At 42.9% G+C, this 20,544-nt stretch overlaps 1 protein-coding gene across 1 annotated transcript; it reads left to right on the top strand.

Moving 5' to 3' along the window:
• Positions 1-579: 579 nt before the first annotated feature.
• On the top strand, positions 580-20,330 carry MELTF (melanotransferrin). Its single transcript, XM_063408045.1, has 15 exons — positions 580-1,008; positions 3,586-3,740; positions 7,333-7,432; positions 8,786-8,968; positions 9,268-9,424; positions 10,272-10,339; positions 11,024-11,211; positions 11,393-11,573; positions 12,516-12,667; positions 13,076-13,172; positions 14,014-14,208; positions 15,320-15,476; positions 17,594-17,661; positions 17,757-17,944; positions 18,787-20,330. Exons 1-15 carry the CDS (start codon positions 963-965, stop codon positions 19,063-19,065), a joined length of 2,214 nt encoding a protein of 737 aa, XP_063264115.1. The 5' UTR covers positions 580-962; the 3' UTR covers positions 19,066-20,330.
• Positions 20,331-20,544: the final 214 nt, after the last annotated feature.

Genomic DNA, 20,544 nt, shown 5'->3' with positions numbered 1-20,544 from the left:
TGAGCAGTGGCAGAAAAGTTGATTCTGAGAGCCCTGATGCTCCTTGTTATCTTATTTTTTCCCAGCATCAGGTGCTGATATACCTTTGATTCTTGGGTACATTTTTCTGGATGTTAGAGTTAAGTTTTACAGTACATGCACTTTGCTAAAGGCTTCTGATTTAACAACTAGCGCAATTAGGAAATCCAAATGGCATCATACTGATGCATTACCTCTCTTTTGTTGGCCCACTGAAGGCATCATGAGTTTTCTTCTTGCCTGATAACCCAGCTATTTATAATTGCTATACAGACACATGCTTGATGAAGTATTTGTTAGCTGTGTTATTAAGTTATATTATTTCCTTGTTGGCATTTTTGCTAAATTGTTCTGAAAACCAGGTTAAGAACTTCAATATCTCCTTAAAGCACAGATACTAATAGAGTTAAGAATGAAATAGGAACATGATCTAAATTCTGACTAACTGTGCTGTTTAGAGGGGGTTGTGTTTGCAATAGACCTCCTGTACAAAAAGGCTGCTCCTCTGCCCTGTGAACTGTTTTCACAGAGGAACCGAAAAACCCCAGGTCATGTCTGGCACACAGTACTGAAATCAGAATGTAGTTGCAGAGCCTGACTCACTCCGATCTGCTGGTGTGTTGCAGTTTATTGAATGAAGTGTGTGGGTGGGGACAAGGCAGTAGCGGTGCCTCATTGGTGCCTCAGGTGTTTTGCAATTTTCCTGTCTGGTTTTTTTTTCCAAATGTAGAGGCAGTATGAAGAGAGGCATGCTTGCTTTTCCAGCAGTCACTGCGAGGTGACCTGTGCTGAGGTACACAGGGTATATTGTTGAACAAAGTGCAATGGCAATTGAATGCTACTGATTTTCACCTAAGACCAGGCTGGAGAGAGCACTCTTGCAGGAGCCTTGATCTCTGGGAGTTCAGAAGGCTGAAAAAATCACAGATCCCAAAATCTTCACCATGAAGAGCTCCAGAAATGTTTTCTATCTTCTCTTCTTTCATGCTGGTAAGTGTCCTACAAAAGTTTTGCTGTGGCATGGGAACTCTGTGTAATGGGAAAGGGCAGAAGGAAACTGGAACCACTTCAGAGCCAGTCTCATGTGGGCTGGAAAATAAACAGAAAATAGTAGAATATATGTATATTCTAAACAGTATATACAGAAAATATAACAGTATATAAAGTATAAACAGAAAATAATAGAAAAGCAGTAGAAAAGGCTGTATTGAACACTATGTATATGTCTTGACTCATTGATTTTAAATGTTGTATTTCCTCAGTACTGAATCAATTTCTGGTTCAGTGGTGTCTGTTTTTCACAATGAGCAGTTCTATGACACTTACTTTGTAAAAATAGAAATAATTGCTTTATTTCACTTCTCATGCTCTATGCAACATGTTGGCTTTCTCCTGTCACTCCCAAATTGTGTTGGTGAGCACTTTTAATTTCACCAGAGATGCAGGTGCTGTTTCTGAAGCACTCTTGAGTGCTGCAGAAAAGAAGTGGGCCTAGTTAATTTTTCCCCCATTTCTTTCTATTTTAAAGTCTATGATATTGTAGTAGTAGCTATATAAATAGCCATTTGATGTTACGTAATGTAATACCATTACTATGAGGAGTTATTGGGATGTTTGTCAGTGATAGTTAAGGGTATGTTAGGACTCTGAGCATATTTCAAATGTAAGTTGCCAGCTTCTGGCATTTCAAGCTTTATATATTTATATATATCTGCTGATATACAGAAGGGCCAGAATTGATAATCAACTTGGGCTCAGACACTGACCTGATGTTTTAAGCTGGTTTTCCTTGGCAGTAGGAAGAGAGGCTAGCTGCAGGCCTTGTCTGTGCTCAAGCCCATTTCAGATGGGCTAACTTGTAAGGAAGGAGCCAGGATATTGCCCAGATCTGACTTCCCTCTAACAACAAAATTCATCAATTTGGAAAGGGACCAGTAAAGACTGTGTTTTGATAAGTGAGGAAAAAACCAAAAGATACATGGTGTTTCACTATTTTGGTTGAAATACAGAGCTAAATGAACTGCATGTTTCAGGTATATGGCTAATGATTTTTTCCATACAGTTCATGCTTTACTCCCTGTGTGTGTATATCTAAAATCAGAATGCTGAGGCTGAAGAATGGCACTTAGCATATATACACACTGAGATGCTGGCTCTCCAATTTAATTTCTATTTCCTTGTGTTTATAAAAAGAAAACCCCCAAATGAAAAACAGGATTTTTCTTCCAGTCCCAGGGAATGAATGGTGAAAATTTCACCTCAACAGATGAGGTAGTACAAACATTTCATTTCTGTGAGGTGTATTTTTACCATGACCTGTTGTGCCTTCCTCCCAGCCCTCTTGGTTCTCAGAATTCTTGCAACTCAGAGGTGGGCAGTTGTTTCTCCCTCTACTGGCATATGCTGCCATGAAAGCTTCCTGTAAACTTTCCAAGTCTGACTTCATATTTGTTGACAGAGTTGGCTCTGTGTCGCAGAGGACCAGCAAGCCAAACCCACTGTTTCAGTTTTAGATCTTCTGGCATCAACAGCCTTGTTTAGTCTGCAGCCACCAAGTCAGAAGATGTGCAGGGAGCACTATCGGGCAGTAGCGGAGTCATTTTTAACTTGCACACTCAGATGGGGCATCTCATCTGCGTGGCACTGGGGGGGAAGTAGAGAGCCAGTCAGAGGTATTAGAAAACCACATGATAAATGGTTTACAGCAGACTCCAGCTTAAAAATGGAAATTGTAGACAAGCAGGGGAACGTTGTGTCCCTGCTTATGAACATGACAGTGCCTGTTTGTCAGGGAAACCCACGCCTGCGTTCCCATTTCACCGCACTGTCTGCGCACGACGACGTCTCCCTGCAAAAGCAGCCAAGTGTTTGTAGCTTTGGCACTTAGGAGGGGACGTTTGGGGCTGCTGAAAGGCACCTTTCTCTGCTAATTAATGGAAATCTCCACTACTCAACTTGAGTCTCCTCATTCATGGCTCTGCCCTCCCCTTTTCCTGACTGTGGTTATGATCTCTTATGAAAGACTGTTTTGAAGGGCCAAGTTTACTTTTCTAGTTTTCATAATTAGCCTAGTGGCAAGGCTTTGGAGCACCTAAGGTTGCTTTTCTAATTCAGACCAATCAGGGCTGGTGCAGGATTCCAGATACTAACTAGCAATACTTGAGACAAGAATTGTCTGTGGACAGTCTCTTTGGTTTTGTAGCATATAATTTTAAATAATAATTTCACATGCTTTTAACTTGATTAAGATAGTGTATTCTGCAAGGTATCTAGAACAGTCTGGATGCCCTGACCTATTCCAGGGTACCTGTATTCCTTATGTCAGAAACAAATGCCATTGGGTTTCAATATCTGGGTCTGATCTTGTGGTCAGTCCAAAAAAACTTCAGTATTCATGTGAATTGGAATGAAAGTGGGAATCATCTCTAAGAACTCACAGTGAAGTGAGCCCTGATTTTTTTCTGTTTGAGGGGAGAAGCAGAATGAAAGTTTGTCTCCAAATGGGAAGCTCTGGTACAAAAGCTGTGATGTGTTTTCTGATATTTTCTCTTGGTGTTGTGTTTGTAGCTCTCGGCCTGGAGCGTATCCGGTGGTGCACGGTGTCTGAGCAAGAACTTTCCAAGTGTAATGGCATGAGCAAGGCCTTTAGTGAGGCTGGCATCCGTCCCCCTCTGGAGTGCACAGCAGGGGGGTCAGCTGCTAACTGTACCCAGATGATCAAGGTGAGCTGTGAGTGACACCAGTGTCACTGGTTTAATTTCTCCATGTGCCTAATAATGATCCCCTGGCACGGTGCACATTTCTGTGATGAGTGTGTGCCCATCCAGGCATCTGACCCTCTGCTTCCTGGCATTCATGGCTCTGACAAATCAAGGCATATCTTTTTTTAAAAAAGCCCAGAGGTATACATGTGAACTTGAATGTCAGAATGGCCCCATGACATCTATTTGGCTGCTCACATATGGCCAGTCATTAGGAACACAGCTAAGGCCTTAAATATTTCCTCCCAAATAGTAATCTTTGATTTGGGAATTGTCAGATTTATTTAGCAGATATTTAAGAAGGGATGGAACTACAAGATGTAGACAGTAGTTAAAGCTGTGCTGCTTAGCCTCTAAGTAGATTGTATTTCGATAAACTCTGGATCAAACTTCCATTTCAGGGTCATGTTGTGGAAATTGCTGTATAAACAGATGAGCTGAGTATAATCAAATCAAATCTCCCAATACTAAGTACAAGAGAGAGGCAAAGCAGCAAGTGGGGTGAGCAAAGGGCAAACCTCTGTATTAAACTGTGTTAATTCAGCTGCCCAGAGTGTGCTCAGTTTCCAAAATGAGTGTGCTTCTGGGGAAGCTTTTAAAGACTGTGAACATGTGGATTTGCAAAATGATGTATGTAAAATAATTCCCTCCTTTGGAGGGGTAGGAGGTAAAAAGAGGATGTTGGAAGAAGTGTGGAGGCAGGTAATCATGCTTGTCATCACTGGCAGTGTAGGGGAAGGGAAGGCTGGCTGGCTGTGTTAATAAATAATGTTCCTTGTAGATGTGCCTGAGAACCAGGTTTTTGTGGAGATGCAGCCTGTCAAAGACAAGAGGTTCAGAGCAAGGAATGGAGATCTAAAAGAATAGCTTGAAAGGAGATGAGGCAGATGATTGTGCAGCTAGAAAAAAGGAAAAGATTTAAAAAACTGATATCTTGTAATTTTGTCAAGCAAAATGGTTGTCTGACTCCTAAGATTACCTCATTGCCTCTCGATAAATCCTGTTCCTGAGCAAGGGTGTCAGGACTGTGTTGAAGAATGCTGAGAGCAGACTCTGATAGAGATGTGGATGTTACCTTGGGATTAGACAGGGCATTCTAATGTCAGATCTTCCCCAAACCACTTGGCTGATTGCTGCATTGCACAGAGGGACCTGTTAGACTCTGCAAAGCAGATTATATAAAGGGCTGATGAGTGTCTGCCTCTGAAATACAAGCTTACAGAATTGCATTTGCAAGCCATTGGAAATAGCAGGCAGGCAGACAGCATGAATAAGTTACTTTCTGATCAAATGAATTTTCACTATAAGGCTTCAGACAAGACTTTGTCCTTTAGATCTCCTTTTATTTTTTTCCCCCCCTTGTGCTAATAATCTACTAAATTTTCAAGCTGGCCTATTCTGTGTAGGACTGTGTAGAATCCCTGAGCTGGCATCTGCACTGAACTCTGATCTCTGAGGCCAAGAAGGGAGCAGGACTGTGGCTGAAGAGGCAGATGCTGTTTTGTAACACTGCATAACTTGGACTTAGACCTGTGAATGTGTTAGCACATGGATAAAGGAAAATACCTTTTTGACTGAAGGTGTGTAAAAATTAAGAAATACCTAAATATTTAACTAGGGAACCTGACAATATTTAATGTGACCAGAGCTGGTTTTCAGCAGGTCTTTAAAACACTTATGTAGGTAATTCTCAAGTGTTGTGACACAGAAGTAAACTTCCTCTGAAAATAATAAAGAGAGTATTACCATCACATGTATAGTTATTAAAAAACTGTAGGTGAGTCCCATGCTTTTGCTAAATTTATTGGCAAATGCTTGCTGGGAAAAAAAATGCTCACACTGCTGTTGATATGTCACCTCAGCAATAATTGTGTGTTATTTAAAGGAGAGATCTGTAGCCTGAAAACTAATTCATATTAAATTCAACAATAGACCATTTTTGTCTTCTGCTATTTTTACAAAAGCTGTTTATTAGAGGCTCTGTTTAAATAGAGCTCAAAGATTCAGCTTTTCAGTCAGAAAAGTGCTATCTCCTGTGAAAATGTGGCCTTATACCTTGTGTGGTTTCTGTGGCCAGCCCTTTCCATTTTATCTACTCTACTTTTGATTCACCACCAGCTCATTTTGCCCTCCCTGCGGGTAAGACCATTCCAGCTCCCACCTCCTCTCCTGCCAGTTGTCCCTCTTAAACCACAGGTTGTATTTGATTATTACACTGTCCTGTGCTCTGACCCTCACTAGTGGAAAATCACATCTAGTTATTCAGAAAGATTGTGTCTGTTCTTTAAGATGCAAGTATCTCCCAATCCCAAGTCAGGTTCCCTTACATTTGTTCAGCTCTCATTTATGAGAAGCAACTTTCAGGACATCTATTGTTTCAGCTAGTTAATGAAAATCATCTTTCTTCTTCTTCAAGCCAAACAAGTAAAAGATTTCAAATTATATGGCAACTTCATGGTTTAGATGTCAACACTGCCATATTAACTGTGCTCTCACACAATCCCTTAAAAAATGTTCAAGCTCTTCAAGTGGTTCATGCTGTGGAAAGTTGCTGTGGTGTGCTAGGCAGTCCTGGCCCTGTCCTGACCAGTGCTTTGCAAGCTCCCAAGGGATGGAGAAACTAAATGACCCCCTCCAGGGCCAAAGCAGAGGTTAAGCAAACTGATAAGGAACTTGGAATCAGCTTAGAAATGCAAAATGTCACACTGCTGATTATTTTCTCGGCAGTGTCTTGTCTTTGTGTGAAATGCCCCCTCCTGGCTCTCACAGGTTCAGTACACAGTGGGAGCTGGTTCTGCTGCCAGGGGAGTGTCCAGCAGTTCTGGCCCTGCTGCTGGGGGAATCCCTGTCCTGGGCTATCCACAGCAACCCTGCAGCTCCAGCAGGATCCCAGCAAGCTTGGTGCTACAGTCAACAGAAATTCTGTGCTGTTGTTGGACCTTCCCCAAAGCAGATGCCTCAGATTTGTATTCTCCCAATTTGAACAGTCCTTTCAGATACTTTCCTCCTTCTCAGGAACCCACTGCCACCTGCTTCCCCACTTGTAAAATGCATGTCTGGCTTGTGCTGAGCTGTCAGCCAGCAGGCTTTAAGGGTGCTTTGGACTGCACTTTGGTATTCAGATTTTGTAGCCTCAAAAGATATTATTTTGAACTATCTGTGTATGATCTAAAAATGTATCTATTTTATTTAAATCTTCAAGCTTTGGGGCACTAACAACAGAGGTGAATGAAACTTCAAATTGCTGGGCTTTAAGATCCTGGAGAGAGCTGCAGCATCCATTTCTAAGGTTCCTTTGAACTATTAAGACTAGTGAAGCCATCATTGTGCAGGGCTGGTTTCTGCATTGCTTCTGCAGGAAGGCAGTTTTGAAGGTCTAAAATCCCTCTTGGTAAGAGTTGTTCAGAAATTTGTGTGTCCTTAAAATAACTGGAAAAAAGAAAACACAAATGAATATTAACTAAGGGTCTCTTCTAAGTGGATGGGTACTCTGGTTGTTGATAACTGCTGATAATGAAGCTTTAACATGTATTCTGCCCTTGTGTCTGCACAGGATGACTTGGCAGATGCAGTGACCCTGGATGGCCGTTTGATTTTCCAGGCTGGAAGGGAGCATGGTCTGAAACCTGTGGTTGGGGAAGTATATGATCAAGGTATATTCTGATTAAATGTCTTTTAGATTACTCAAAGTGGATAAGAAGAAGCTTGTATTTACTGTTTGCATTTTATTTGGAGTCTTCTTGAAGACTCTAAACAGTGGGAGTGGTCAGGTTCCCTCTTGATTGCTCCTGCCTGTAACAGACTGGGGAAACAGGAGACACGGGGCTGTGGCTGAGTCTGCCCTGAAGCATTGGGTCAGAGTTACTATTCCTGGAATAAGTTTGTTGGGTTGGTTTTTGTTTGTTATTTTTACTGTCTTTCTGTTTTCTGTGTTCTCTATTCCATACTTTTCAGATTAAGGAATAAATCTAAGCATAAATCACTAGGCTTATTTCTCAGACCCATACATTAGAATAATTAGATTTTGGTTCAACTACTATATGATTACCTGCTGGAAGAATGGAAGTACTAGATTCTGCTTCTTGTCTGGGTGACCTTAAGCTTTGAGTTCCTTTCAAGGCAGTGACAATAATTCAGTGGTTACTTGTCACCCTGACTAAGGGCTCAGTATCAACACATTTGTGTAGTTCAGAGCTGGATGATGCCCCTCCAAACTTTAAGAGGCAAGGGAAGGGAGAGCTCTGGAAGCAGTTTGCTGTCAGCACTGCTGCTCATCACTCTATTGTGAGATGGAGCTGGATTTGTTTTGTAGATGGGTGGTAGTGTTACCTGGCCAGAGGCATCATGAGAAGTGGCTGTTGAGGTCAGTCCATAGGATCTTGGATTGTCTGCAGCAGTCCCCCACCCCATTAAACACACCATGACTCTGGTGAGGGACCTGGACTTTGGCTTCTCAAAACCAAATGGATCCAGAGGCTGACTATCTCCATTAGTCAGGCTATGAGCTTAAATCAGAGAAAAGCGGAAGAAATTTAATGATTTCTCATCTAAATAAAGTCAGATTGAATGACCTTATGATCACTTCAAATCCTCAGCTCTTGACACTGAGTTATATTAGACTGTAAAACAAAGAGAATGAAATCAGCTGTGACACTCCAGAGACATCAGTTGACTCTGCTGTAACAAAATTAAGATCAACTGGGGAGTAAATTATATTGGTTTCAATTCAATCCAAATATACCTAGTGTCATAGAAAACTCCTTCCTCAGAAAGGAACCTCACTTTCAAAGCAGAGTGATCTCCAAAGTTAGAGCAGATTGCCTGTGGACTGACAATTCACACTGAAAAAATTACGGGGTACACTGATTCACAGGTTCTCAGCAAGGATGGGAACATAGTGACTTCCTTATGGGTAGGGCAGGCACAAGAGTCCAAAAATCAGTGTATGTCACTGTAATGCTGCTGTGGGGTTGCTTAGGCTGCTTCTCTTTCTTCCTGTGCTGCAGAGATTGGAACTTCCTATTACGCTGTGGCTGTGGTGAGGAGGAGCTCCAGCATCACCATCAACAGCCTGAAGGGCACACGCTCCTGTCACACCGGCATCAACAGGACCGCGGGCTGGGACGTGCCCGTGGGCTACCTTACTGACACGGGGCACCTGGCAGCAATGGGCTGTGACCTGCCAAAAGGCAAGAGTTACAGGGCAAAGGTCTCCTCAGCAGTGCTCTCCCAATGGCCTTGGCACCCTCTGTGTGTGTACAGAAATGTGGGACTCAGCTGCTGTTTTGTTCTTTGACTTTGATGCTCCTTATATGATCCTAATGTAGGTCTGATGAAGATGCAGGGTTTTGGTTTTTTTAAACTTGGAAATTATCTTTTTAGATGTGCCTTCTGGGTTTTTTTAGAGATGTACTGTGTGGATGTGTTAAAATGAAATTGATCTTGTTTATTCATTGCTAAAAATGCCTCCTTCTAATTTTGCATTTAGCTGTAAGTGACTATTTCAATGCAAGCTGTGTTCCTGGAGCAAATGGTATGAACTATCCCAAATCCCTCTGTCAGCTCTGCAAAGGGGACTCAGAAGGACAGAACAAATGTGAACAAAATTCCCAAGAGCAATACTATGGCTACAGTGGGGCTTTCAGGTAAAAATCATGTCTGACAATTTTTTTATTGCTGCACTCTCTCCATAGTCATCATGTTCAGGACTCACTGATGGGAAACTGAAGCTACAGAGCTTCCAGTTGATCTCATTAGAAAACCTATATATTGTTAGGATAGCCATGCTTTTAACCTGACTGATCAAAAGTAATTCTTAACCCACTATTTCAGGTATTAATACCTGAATATTAAACCAAATGGATATTTAGCACATATACTGGGCAGGGAAAGCCCACTGCTATTTGCTTTGTACAGCAGCAGTTGACAATCTGAGTCAGCTTTACTGACTTATCTTTCCCAGTAAAACCTGATGATCCTTGGAGCCTGAGAACTGAATTGCTGCCCTGCCTGGCTATTTCAGTTATCCCATTTCAGCTGCTCTGAATTACTGAGTTGCTCTGCCCTCCATTTTTGCACACCAATCTTTATTTTCCTCCTTCCCATCTGTGTGCTGTGTTGCAGCTCCCAGTCCCCGAGTCACAGCATTAACAAGGGAAGAATTTGCTTGTGAGAAGCACTTGCTCCTCCCTGCATATTCCCCAAAGGATTGTGTGACTGCCTTAGACAGAGAATTGTCCTGGATGAAGAAGGTCGTGGTGTTTGTCCCAGGCAGCACTGAGCATGTTGTTCATATTCACCAAATGACAGTGATAGTTTACTTCATGCTCTAACAGCCACTAGTCTCTGCCTTGAGCAAAACTGAGCACAAGGAAATAGGTCAGTGTCTGTGGCTGATGGAACAGAGCACAGAGCCCTCGGGCTGTCAGCTGGCAGTGGCCAGAGCACAGGGGTTTTATAATGCATCTTTGTGGTTGGATTTATATTTATTAGGTGTTTGGCTGAAAATGCTGGAGAGGTTGCTTTTGTGAAGCACAGCACAGTGCCTGAATATACAGATGGTGAGTAATTCTGAAGCTTGTTGAATAATGGCTGCAAGGTCTGAAATACAGTGTTTGTAATGACAGTATAATATCAAATCTTTGATGTATTTTGAATTGAGGAATTAGCAAAAAAATGCTGTAATAGTGAAAACAGATGTACCCTCTGAGGTGTATGCCAGGAGATTTTTTTTTTTGAAATGCTTGGTAGTTTCAGTATAAGGTGAAAGCAAATCTTCTGGAAAGAGACCTTCAACAGCAGAAAACTCTTCTTATATAGGCCTGGGTTGTTACATTGCTCCAGCCTGCCAAGGGATTCAGTGGAGACTGAGAGAGGGTTAACCTGCCCTATTTAGCACTATGTGAAAACTACCCTGAGCGTAACATTGCTTTAGTATCATGGACCTGTCTGACCCAGGGGAAAAACAAACGAACAAATAAAAAATTGTTGTACGTGATCCTAAGCTAGGGATGCCATTGATAGTGCTGCAGACCCCAGTACAGCTCAGTGCAGTCTCACAAGTGTCACAGGACTAAAGGACCACCAAGATGCACAGGATATGTGGTGCATCAGGAGTAGTTCAGAGATGCTCAGGAGATGTGTGTCCTGTTCCACACGTGCGAGTGAGGCTTAATGCAGTTTGGAGCCAGAAGCAGCAGCCCCAGCTGATGTCTGTTCCTTGAGCATGTCCTGCCTGGTTTCAGGGAGAAGCCTTTCCCCCTGGGCGCAGCGGCTGCGCTCGCGGGACTTCCAGCTGCTGTGTCGCGACGGCAGGAGGGCAGACGTGACAGAGTGGAGGAGCTGCCACCTGGCCCGCGTCCCCGCCCGCGCCGTGGTCGTGCGGCCCGACACAGATGGGACAGTTCTCTTCCACCTCCTAAACCAGGGACAGGTAGGAGGCCATTTCTTCATTGCTCCTTTGTGTTTTACAAGGGTGCTCCCAGCTGTCTAACCAAAGTGGAAACGGGATATCTGAGCACCTTTGGCTCTGCAGGGTTTGAAGGGGTATGGGGTGTCACACATCCAGATGGAGCAACGTGTGACAGGTGCTTCTTTCTTCTCTAACATTACAGCAAAGATTTAATGGGGTGGGCGCCAAGTTTCAGATGTTTGACTCTGCAGTCTACGGTGCCCAAAATCTTCTGTTCCGAGATGACACCACAGAGCTTGTTGCAATCACAGCTCAGAATTACCAGGCATGGCTGGGTGATGAATATCTTCGTGCCTTGCAAGCTCTGAGCTGCAACCCCAACAGTAAGTTGTCTGTAGATTCCTCTTTATAACCAAGAAAACAGATAGCTGGTAACACAGATCATCTCAATTCTGCTTTATTTTCTTCTCACTCTTGGAGTGTTACAGCAAGATGCCAGTCTGATCTTTGAGCATGGGCAAAAGTCACTTTTTGACCTAGAAACAATACTGCATTGCAGAACATTTTCCTGCACAAATCGGCCAACTTTGATATAAGATGCAGGCATTTTCTACCCTTTCTTGCTGTAAGAGAGGCATTAATCTGGTAAGCTGCTGCTGCTGCCTGGTACTTAATTTCTTACCTGCTGACAAGGGGTAATAATAATGTGCTGCTGCACAAATCCCCAGGTAGTCTATAAAAATGGATGAATGGATTCCTAGCAGAGGATTTCCTCCATAAGCTGAAGGAAACCCTCAGTTGCTCTTTATTGAAGCATTATGCTTTCCTGCTATCAGGAGAAAGTAGAAATTACTTGATACGCGTTCTGAGAAAGTCAGAAACACAAGGTGCAAGAATCTTTGCCTTAAGAAGCTTAAAAATCCCTGGAACTGAGCCTCCCAGATGTGATCTGTGCTGTGGCAACGCCCCTCACCTTCCTGATTTGTCTCTTCTGGGCATTGCTCTGTGACTGTCAGATGTGAGGAAGCTTGTGTTCAGGATGGCTTTTTGCTGCACTCAACTAACATATTATAGGTGGGTTTAATGGTCAGTAATTGTAGGAATTGTTGTTCTTCCAGAGAGGTTTGCAGTGTGGATGTAACTGCTCATCAGGGAGTGCCCTGGTTCCTGCTCAGGTGTAAGTCTGAGCTGAAGGGATGGGGAGCAACAGAGAAGCAAATATTTTCAATAGCATGTATGGGACACATGTGGCAGTGGGCAGTGTGAATCCTTGTTGTCTGCTGCAGAGAAAGTGAATGTAGCATTTGCTTTTCGATTTTGTGCAGCAATACCAGAAAGCCTGAACTGGTGTGTTGTATCTACTGAGGAGATTTGGAAATGTGGTGAAATGGCCGTTGCCTTTAGAAAAAAGAATTTGAAGCCAGCAATTCAGTGTATTTCAGCCAAGACAAAGGAAGAGTGCATGGAGCTGATCCAGGTAGGCTGCTACAATCCTTGTGCATTAAACCAGATGAACAGAAGCTACTCCCTGCTGGGTAGGTGGGGTTGGGTATGAGCACTCACTTTGGTGACAAGTAAGAACACTGGATTTCAAGGAGATGATCTATAGCTCCGATGGTCTGGGTGAGCCTGAACCCTGATGATCTTTGGCTGTGATGAGGGCACTGTTCCCCACCTAACTCAAACCTGTGTGTGTGCAATCTCCTGTCCCTGTTTGCTGATGATGCTTTATACACATTTGGAAGGTTTTCTTTAGCAATGTGATGCTATTTGCTGTAAGCCTTGACCTTCAAGGTGCCACAAGTGTGACCATAAAGGTGTCATCATTGTAGCAAGGAAAGTATGTGCTGGATTTTTTTACAAAATCCTATATTTTATTTTTCAGAAAAAGGAAAGTGATGCTGTAGTTCTGGGTGGAGCTGATATTTACACAGCTGGGAAGACATACGGCCTTGTGCCAGCTGCTGGAGAAAGTTACTCAGGTAAGAAGATCCAGAAACATAAATATTCACTTCATTTTTCCAAGTTGTTTGAAAACAGCACTAAAAGCACAGTCCTTTGATCCCAGCCCAGCTGGGAAAGCTGTTTTCAAAGGAAATAAGAATTATTACCCTGATATCATGGATAAAGGAGAATATGAGATGAGCTTCTACAGTAAGGCTACTTTCATCTGTCCTGCTGCAGGACCAGGTTGAGTCTTTGGCAATTTTGAGTCTTGTACCTCTTAATTTGTTTTTTTAATTCTGAAAAAAATATTTTCAGTGGAAAAAATTAGTGTTCACAAAGTTAAAATATTATTAAGAGAAGCAAAAATACAGAAATGGCACAGTAGATTCTGGTTAGAAGCAAATTCTTCCTGTCAGTGTGGCTGCTTCAGAGTCACTGGTTAAAAGAGGGCTTATGTCCACAGTGTCACTAAGGCAGGGTTTAAATTTGCTGCATAACTCGTAGAAATCTTAATGCAGGTTTGAAGTTTTCACATAAAAATAACTTCTTGAAGCAGATTTGCTGAGTTACTTATGCCTCAAACATTGTTTTTCAGAGGGATGTATTTATAAGAGCTGGTGGGAACAAGAACACTTCCATTATCTTGTCTGTAGTTTTTTCAGCTCAGGTGTGTGGGAATACCAGCTTACAGAGCAGAGGTGAATGCAGCAGTGTGAGGCAGTAGAAGTGAAGAATAATTCCATGTACATCCATACTGCCAGACTAGCAGATTATTGGTGCAATTGAAGTGTAATGGATGAAGAGATGATCACTAAACTTGGGAATGCATAAGGGAAGCTGTAATGTGTTGTGTTTTTTTTTTTTTTACTTTACAAGCTAATGACAGCAGCAATGCATACTATGCTGTGGTGTTAGTGAAACGAAATCTGACCAATGCATTCACCATCAGTGACCTGAGAGGGAAGAAGTCCTGCCACACAGGACTGGGGAGAAATGCTGGATGGAATATTCCCATTGGTATACTAATTAAGAGGGGGATTATAAAGAACAGACACTGTAATATTCTTCAAGGTAAGAACACTATTACATATCAAAAAGATAGTAATAGTCTAATGATAAACTTTAATTAGAGAAGTGGTTTTGGTGTTTCATAGTTCTATATCAATCATATCTGTTTGTGAAGGGGTATTGTGTTTTTAATATAATGATTTGAAATTTTAAGTTTGCCACTAGTGTGGACTAGTGGAGGGCTCTCAGAGTATTACATCTAACACGAAAGTATTCCTTTCCTTTATCACAAAATAATTGGCTAATTCAGCTTGGAAGGGACAGTTTGAGGTCATCTAGTCCAAACAACTGCTTAAAGGTCTGGTAGTTTGTATTGCTCAGGGCTGTGTCCAGGCAGGTTCTGAGTAACTCCTAGAACAGAGATTACACACAACCCTGTCCCACTGCTTGACCATCCTTGGTACAAAGGATTTCTGTTCCTATATCTAATCAGAATTTTCCTTCTCATAACTTTGGTCTGTTGTTTCTCATCCTTTCACTCTGCATCACTGAGAAGGATCTGGCTCTGTCTTCCTGAAAAACCCACAATGTCATTAAAATAGCAGTACCTTGTTAGTTGTCTTATCTCCAGGCTGACCAGGTCCAGCTCTCAGCCTAGTAACTGCAAGTTGTGCTTCAGCCCTCTGAGCATGCTACTGTCCTTCCACTGTATTTGCTCTAGACTGTCCATGTCCTTTTAACACTGGGAGCTCAGAGCTTGTCACAGATGTCAAAGGAGAACTTTCACTTCCCTGACTGCTCCCCCAGCACACCCCATTATCCTAAGCATTGATGATGCATCCCTGTGCCCCTGTCCAGGATTTTACTGCATTTATTTTCAAACTGAGGTAATGACACATTAGGTAATGAAACAATGTAGCACAACAAGAAAAAGATCTGTGAACACCGAACTCCACATTTTGCTTCTTATCTATCTGTCTTATCTGTCAGCTAAATAGTGCTCTAAAAATATTTTAGAAGCTGTAGTTTGTGAATTTCAGTAAGGCAGCTGTAACTTGTATTTCTAGTGTTCTACTGAAACCTGCATTGGTCATAACTTCATGATGTTGTATCTGCCTTTTTTTGTGAAGAGCCCCCAGTTTTCACTCCTTATGTTGCTTTTGTCTTTCCCCAGCTGTGAGTGAGTTTTTCTCTGCCAGCTGTGTGCCCTCAGATGAGCAGAACAATTACCCAGCAAAGCTCTGTCAGCTCTGTATTGGAGATGAGAGTGGAAACAACAAGTGCAGTGCAAGTAGCCAAGAACGTTATTACAGCTACAGCGGAGCCTTCAGGTAACTGATACCTACTGTTGTGATTTAGTGTGTCAGGCTGCCAAATGCAAGGAGCACCTGGTTTCCATCCCAGTCAGCAGGCAGAGGTTATTGTTGCTGCAGTGGGTGCCATAAATGAGGTGAGAGGTGTCTCCCCAGATGTCCTCACCAACACAGGTGTGGCATAAGGCTCTACACTGGCTCATGTCACAGCCTTTGCCAGCTTCCCCTCAGTCAGCCAGGTGGCCAACAGCCCAGCCCGTGTGTCTGTGCACAGAGCCCACCTTGTGAGGACCAAGCAGGTTGTTGTTGGCCTCCAGCCTTGCTTTAATCTAGGGGACAGGGAGTCTGCCACTCTGGATGGGCAGGTCATCCACAGGGAGCTCTAGCACAGAAGCAGGCACCCAGTAGCCAGGATGTGGCTGCTGTAAGTCCCTGCAGAGAGTGACAGACTCCTGATGGAGAGCCTGGAGTGTGTCTTCACTACTCTGATTCACTGGTGGCTGTAGCTGAAGATAGATGTCTGTACAGCACAAACAGCTATGGCCAATGTCCAATTACCAAATCTTCTTCAAAACAAAGTATGTTAAAAATAGAGGGGGGTAATAATCTATAATGGAACAAATACAAATACACAACAATGTACATGTACAGATGGGGCCATACCCAAACACTGTGAAGCTCTTAGATATGCAGTGAGCACTTCAGTTTCCTGACCTGCACTCAGAAGGTGAGCTAGCAGAAAGCTGCCTTTTTCCTTCAGGGGAAGAGACTTCAGCAGCAGCTGCCTGGTAAATAAGGAAGTGTTAGATTTGGATAACTACTTCTTGCAAATCTCTTTGGTTGAGTCCAGCTGCTCTGCTGAGTACATGCCTTGCAGGCAAAGCCCAGATCCTCTGCTGTACTTCATGGATTAACAGAGCCAGCTCCCAGTCACCAGATGAATGAGCAACAAATGCTGCTACGGGCTGTGTGAGCCTTGCTCATAATTCTAAGATTGTACATTTGATAGTAGTGCCCATACAGTCAAACTTCATATGGAGATCACTTTTGTTTCTAATACAGAAGGTGCATAATTGATGGGGTGATGTGGGACATTTTAAGTATCTAAAAGGGTAGAATTTGGGTGAAAAAATGGAGGAGTACAATCTTCTACAAGGTATGAGTAGGTCTATCTGTGACACTTAGGTGATCCCCTCTGAAAGAAGAATGAATTATGGAAACTGATTGAGATGGACTTAAAATTCAGATTTCTGGGTTCCTTCAACTCTGGCTGGCTTCAGACTAATGTGATAAAGGTGTGAGAGGCCATTCAGTTTGTGTATATCCCACTGCTTGGGGCAAATGAAAATGCACAGAGTAGTGAAAAATCTGCTAGGAAAGATTTTTCTGATGGGGAAATGCCCTGAAGAGGCCCACTGAGTCCTTGTTCTCTGTGTGATAGTATCAGCCACTCATGACTCACCACCTTTGATCAGAACTGTTGATGTTACATATATTTCAATTGCACCTAGTTTATCTTTGGTAACTGTAACCAGTAATAACTTCCCCTTGTATTTTGTACTGCGTAAGCCATGCACAGTTACAGCTTTACATCTGTTTCATTGGTTTCATTATTTTGTTTTAGGAAATGCTTATTGAAAACACTTAAAGAAAAAGCTGCGTAGGAGGGGATGTGGTTTTAGGGTCCCTTGGCATGTTGGGCTACTTCTGCTTCAGAAAATTAGATGAAACTGAACTTAGTTCTTAGAAATGGCAGTTAGATTAACTAGAGAGGTCCAATGTACGGGGCTGCAAATGCTGCACTGGATATCACATAATAGATCTTCTATTTCTTTACTCATCTAAGACTAGTCTTTTCTGGTTTTTTTCCACACTGCTTTTAATAATTTTTTTTATTCTATTCCACTCTTGAAATTTGTAATTCAGAATAATTTTTTTTTTATATTTTGTTGCTTTTCTCTCCATCCAAGATGCTAAATTTCTCTGGTTTTTCTTACTAACTTTGGGTCCAGTACATTTGTTTGCAGGAATGCCTGTAAAAAAAATTGCATTCTAAACCTATGAGTTATTAAAAAAATGTGGTTCACATAAAGATGCTTTGAATTGAAAGCATTTATATCTTTGACTTCTTTTAGGTGTCTGGTAGAGGATTCTGGGGATGTGGCCTTTGTGAAGCACTCGACAGTGTTTGAGAACACAGATGGTACTTAGTTTTACATGTCTTTTTATTATAATTGAATTATTTTTTCTTGCTCTAAAGCATTAATTTCTTGACAATGACCAGTTTCTTTTTTTCAGGTAAAAACACTGCTAGTTGGGCCCAAAAGTTGAAGTCCAGTGATTTCCAGTTACTCTGTCCCAACGGTGCCCGTGCTGAAGTCACCCAGTTTGCCAATTGTCACCTGGCTCAGGTGCCAGCTCAGGCTGTTATGGTTCACCCAGATCTCAATGTTTTTGCTGTTTATGGACTGCTGGACAGAGCCCAGGTACTAATAATCCATTTATTTTTGGGGGAATTATATATAGTCTTACACAGTCCAAGGATAAAGACAACAGGACCATGCTGCCATATTCCTGCCTCATGGCACTGACAGCATGTGCACAGTGCACAGCCCTGTGAGGAGTGTGACAGACAAGGGAAGTACAACCCATGTAACTCACCCAGTAAAAACACAAAAAAACCTGCTGCACAAGGGATTTCAACTTTTTGCCCAGCCAATGGTTGCAGTAGTAATTTCCCTGGAGTTTAAGGTGTTTTCCCATGGCTTTCCCCCATTTCTGTATTACTTTGAGGTGCACAAGAAACAGAGTACATGCTAATGCTTTTGCATTCTGGAATTTTCCTTGGAATGCAATGGAACTTTGCTGGGTTTGTTTATGCTGCAACCATGTACACAGTAAATCATGCAAGCAGAGTGTGCCCGGCTGCCACAGCAAAGTTCCTCCTTCTCCATCCTGAAGTTAATTAGTTCAAAATCAAGACTGAGAAATATCTCCGTGCTAGGTTTCAGTCATGTCTATAACTCCTGGGCAGCCAAACCCTATATTGTGTAACAATACTGAGGCAGGGGAACTTTTTAAAAAAATTACAGCTCTTTTTCCAGATAGTAACTAAAAACACAAAATCACAAATGCTGTTCTTGTAATTGCCAGTGGCAGAATTCTGTATCTGGTCTACTGGAGCGTCTAAAAGCAAATGCGTAAGCGAGATTCTGCAACTGTGTATGAATTTTTCATCTACAGAATGGTTCCTGTCATCTTTCATGTTGTATGACAGGAACGTGGCACTTCATCTTGCAAAAGGCTGAGAATTTTTCATTATTTTCAGGTCTACTTTGGAAATAACAGCAGTGGAAATGGATTCAAAATGCTTGACTCTTCAGCTTTTCAGGGAAAAGACTTGATTTTTAAAGATTCTGCTGTTGAGATTGTGCCAGTAGAAGAGAGGAGAACGTACACAGAATGGCTGGGGAGTGAATATATTGAGTCCCTTGAAGGGATGCAAACACCCCAGTGCTCTGGGGCAGGTAATAAGATAACACAATACTCACTCATGGCTACTGTCATTCCCCTGCTTGTTTTATGTCACATACAAAGCTTGGACTAGCACAGTCCAAGTGGGAACTTCCAGGCCACCTCTGCCCTGCCACCCTCTCTTCAGAAAAGCTGCTGTGTGGATAACATGCTGTGCTACCTGTGAATGCTTCTCCTGCCTCTTTGCAGGGCAAGTGCCTACAGCATCTGCTCATCAGGGAGTTGGGTAGGGCTGGAAGCCACCCCTGCCTGTGTGGATGGGGTGGAATTTGGGGCAGAAACCAGCAATACAGTATCAACACGGTTTACAAGATCAGTCTAAATCTGGAGCATCATCTCTGCCATTGTTGCTGATACTGAACCACCCAGGATTCCCAAGAACTGTTAGATAGATAACTGGGTTTCTGGCCTGTGGAAGAATTTCTTGGAAGGCAATATCAAAATGCTCATCTAATGAATGCTCTCTCTAGTGGCCTCCTGGCTGGTTATGTTCAGACACCACAGCCCTGCTTTACCCATCCTACCCTGTTTCTCCTGAGCTCTGCTGCCACAGAGGGAAGTGCACAGAGAATGGTCAGGCTGTGAACAGAGACCAATCCAGCTTCTGTCATGGACAAAGCCTTCTACCTTCCGGCAGAAGAAATTAGGGGAAATTTCCAAAGTCACTGGATTAAAAAGAAGCCCAGAGAGACTGGAAGGGGAACCACCCTTTGACAGAGAAAAGAGGAATGCCAAATGTGAGCATCCACTGAGCCTACTGACTTTCCACACCCATTGCTCTCATGGCTGGCCAGAGATGTCCTGTGATCTTCAGTTTGATGCAGCCTTCATCAAGCACCTCATGACTGTCCTCCTTTCTCACACATGTGCATGAAACTTGTATTTGCTGTAGGTGAAACAAAGTGCTTCACTGCTGAGTAGCCATTCTGGTGGCTGTAGTATTCAGGTTTTATTTTTATCCATAGCTGCACTAACCACAGATGTTGCTGTGCTGCTGGCAGGCACTGTGCTCCTTACTGTAGAGACCACCTCCTGATCCTGGGATGAACAAATATTTAGTGTAATAAAAACCTTGTAAAGCCACATAATAATTATGTAAATAAATGAAAATAGCAAATAAACATGAGGAGTCATCACACTTTAACCAGCCTGATAGCTAAACTACTGCTTTTCTGGGACATGAACATTTATTTGCCTTTCCCTTTCACTGCCCACTGTTTCGTTGCTCCAGTTACTGGGGCTGGAGTGGGACACAGAGCGATCCCAGCCCCTGGCTGTGCCCACGGGGGTGGGTGTGAGGGTGTCTGTGCAGGGAGCCCAGCACCCAAACCCGTGACTACTGGCAAGCTGTGCCCCCCACTGTGTTTCTTCTCCTTGTGCTTTTGGTCAATTATGAAACAGCAGCTGAACAGGAGCTGGTGTGTGCCCAGCTGGCCAGGAAGGCCAGTGGCATCCTGTCTGGCCTGTATCAGGAATAGTGTGGCAGTGATGTCCCCTGCACTTGGCACTGGAGAGGCCACACCTTGAGTCCTGTGTCCACTTCTGGGCCCTC

This window comes from Prinia subflava, chromosome 11 (genome assembly GCF_021018805.1).
Source record: "Prinia subflava isolate CZ2003 ecotype Zambia chromosome 11, Cam_Psub_1.2, whole genome shotgun sequence".
Classification (NCBI taxonomy): domain Eukaryota; kingdom Metazoa; phylum Chordata; class Aves; order Passeriformes; family Cisticolidae; genus Prinia; species Prinia subflava.
This window is presented reverse-complemented; position numbering and strand designations above follow the sequence as displayed.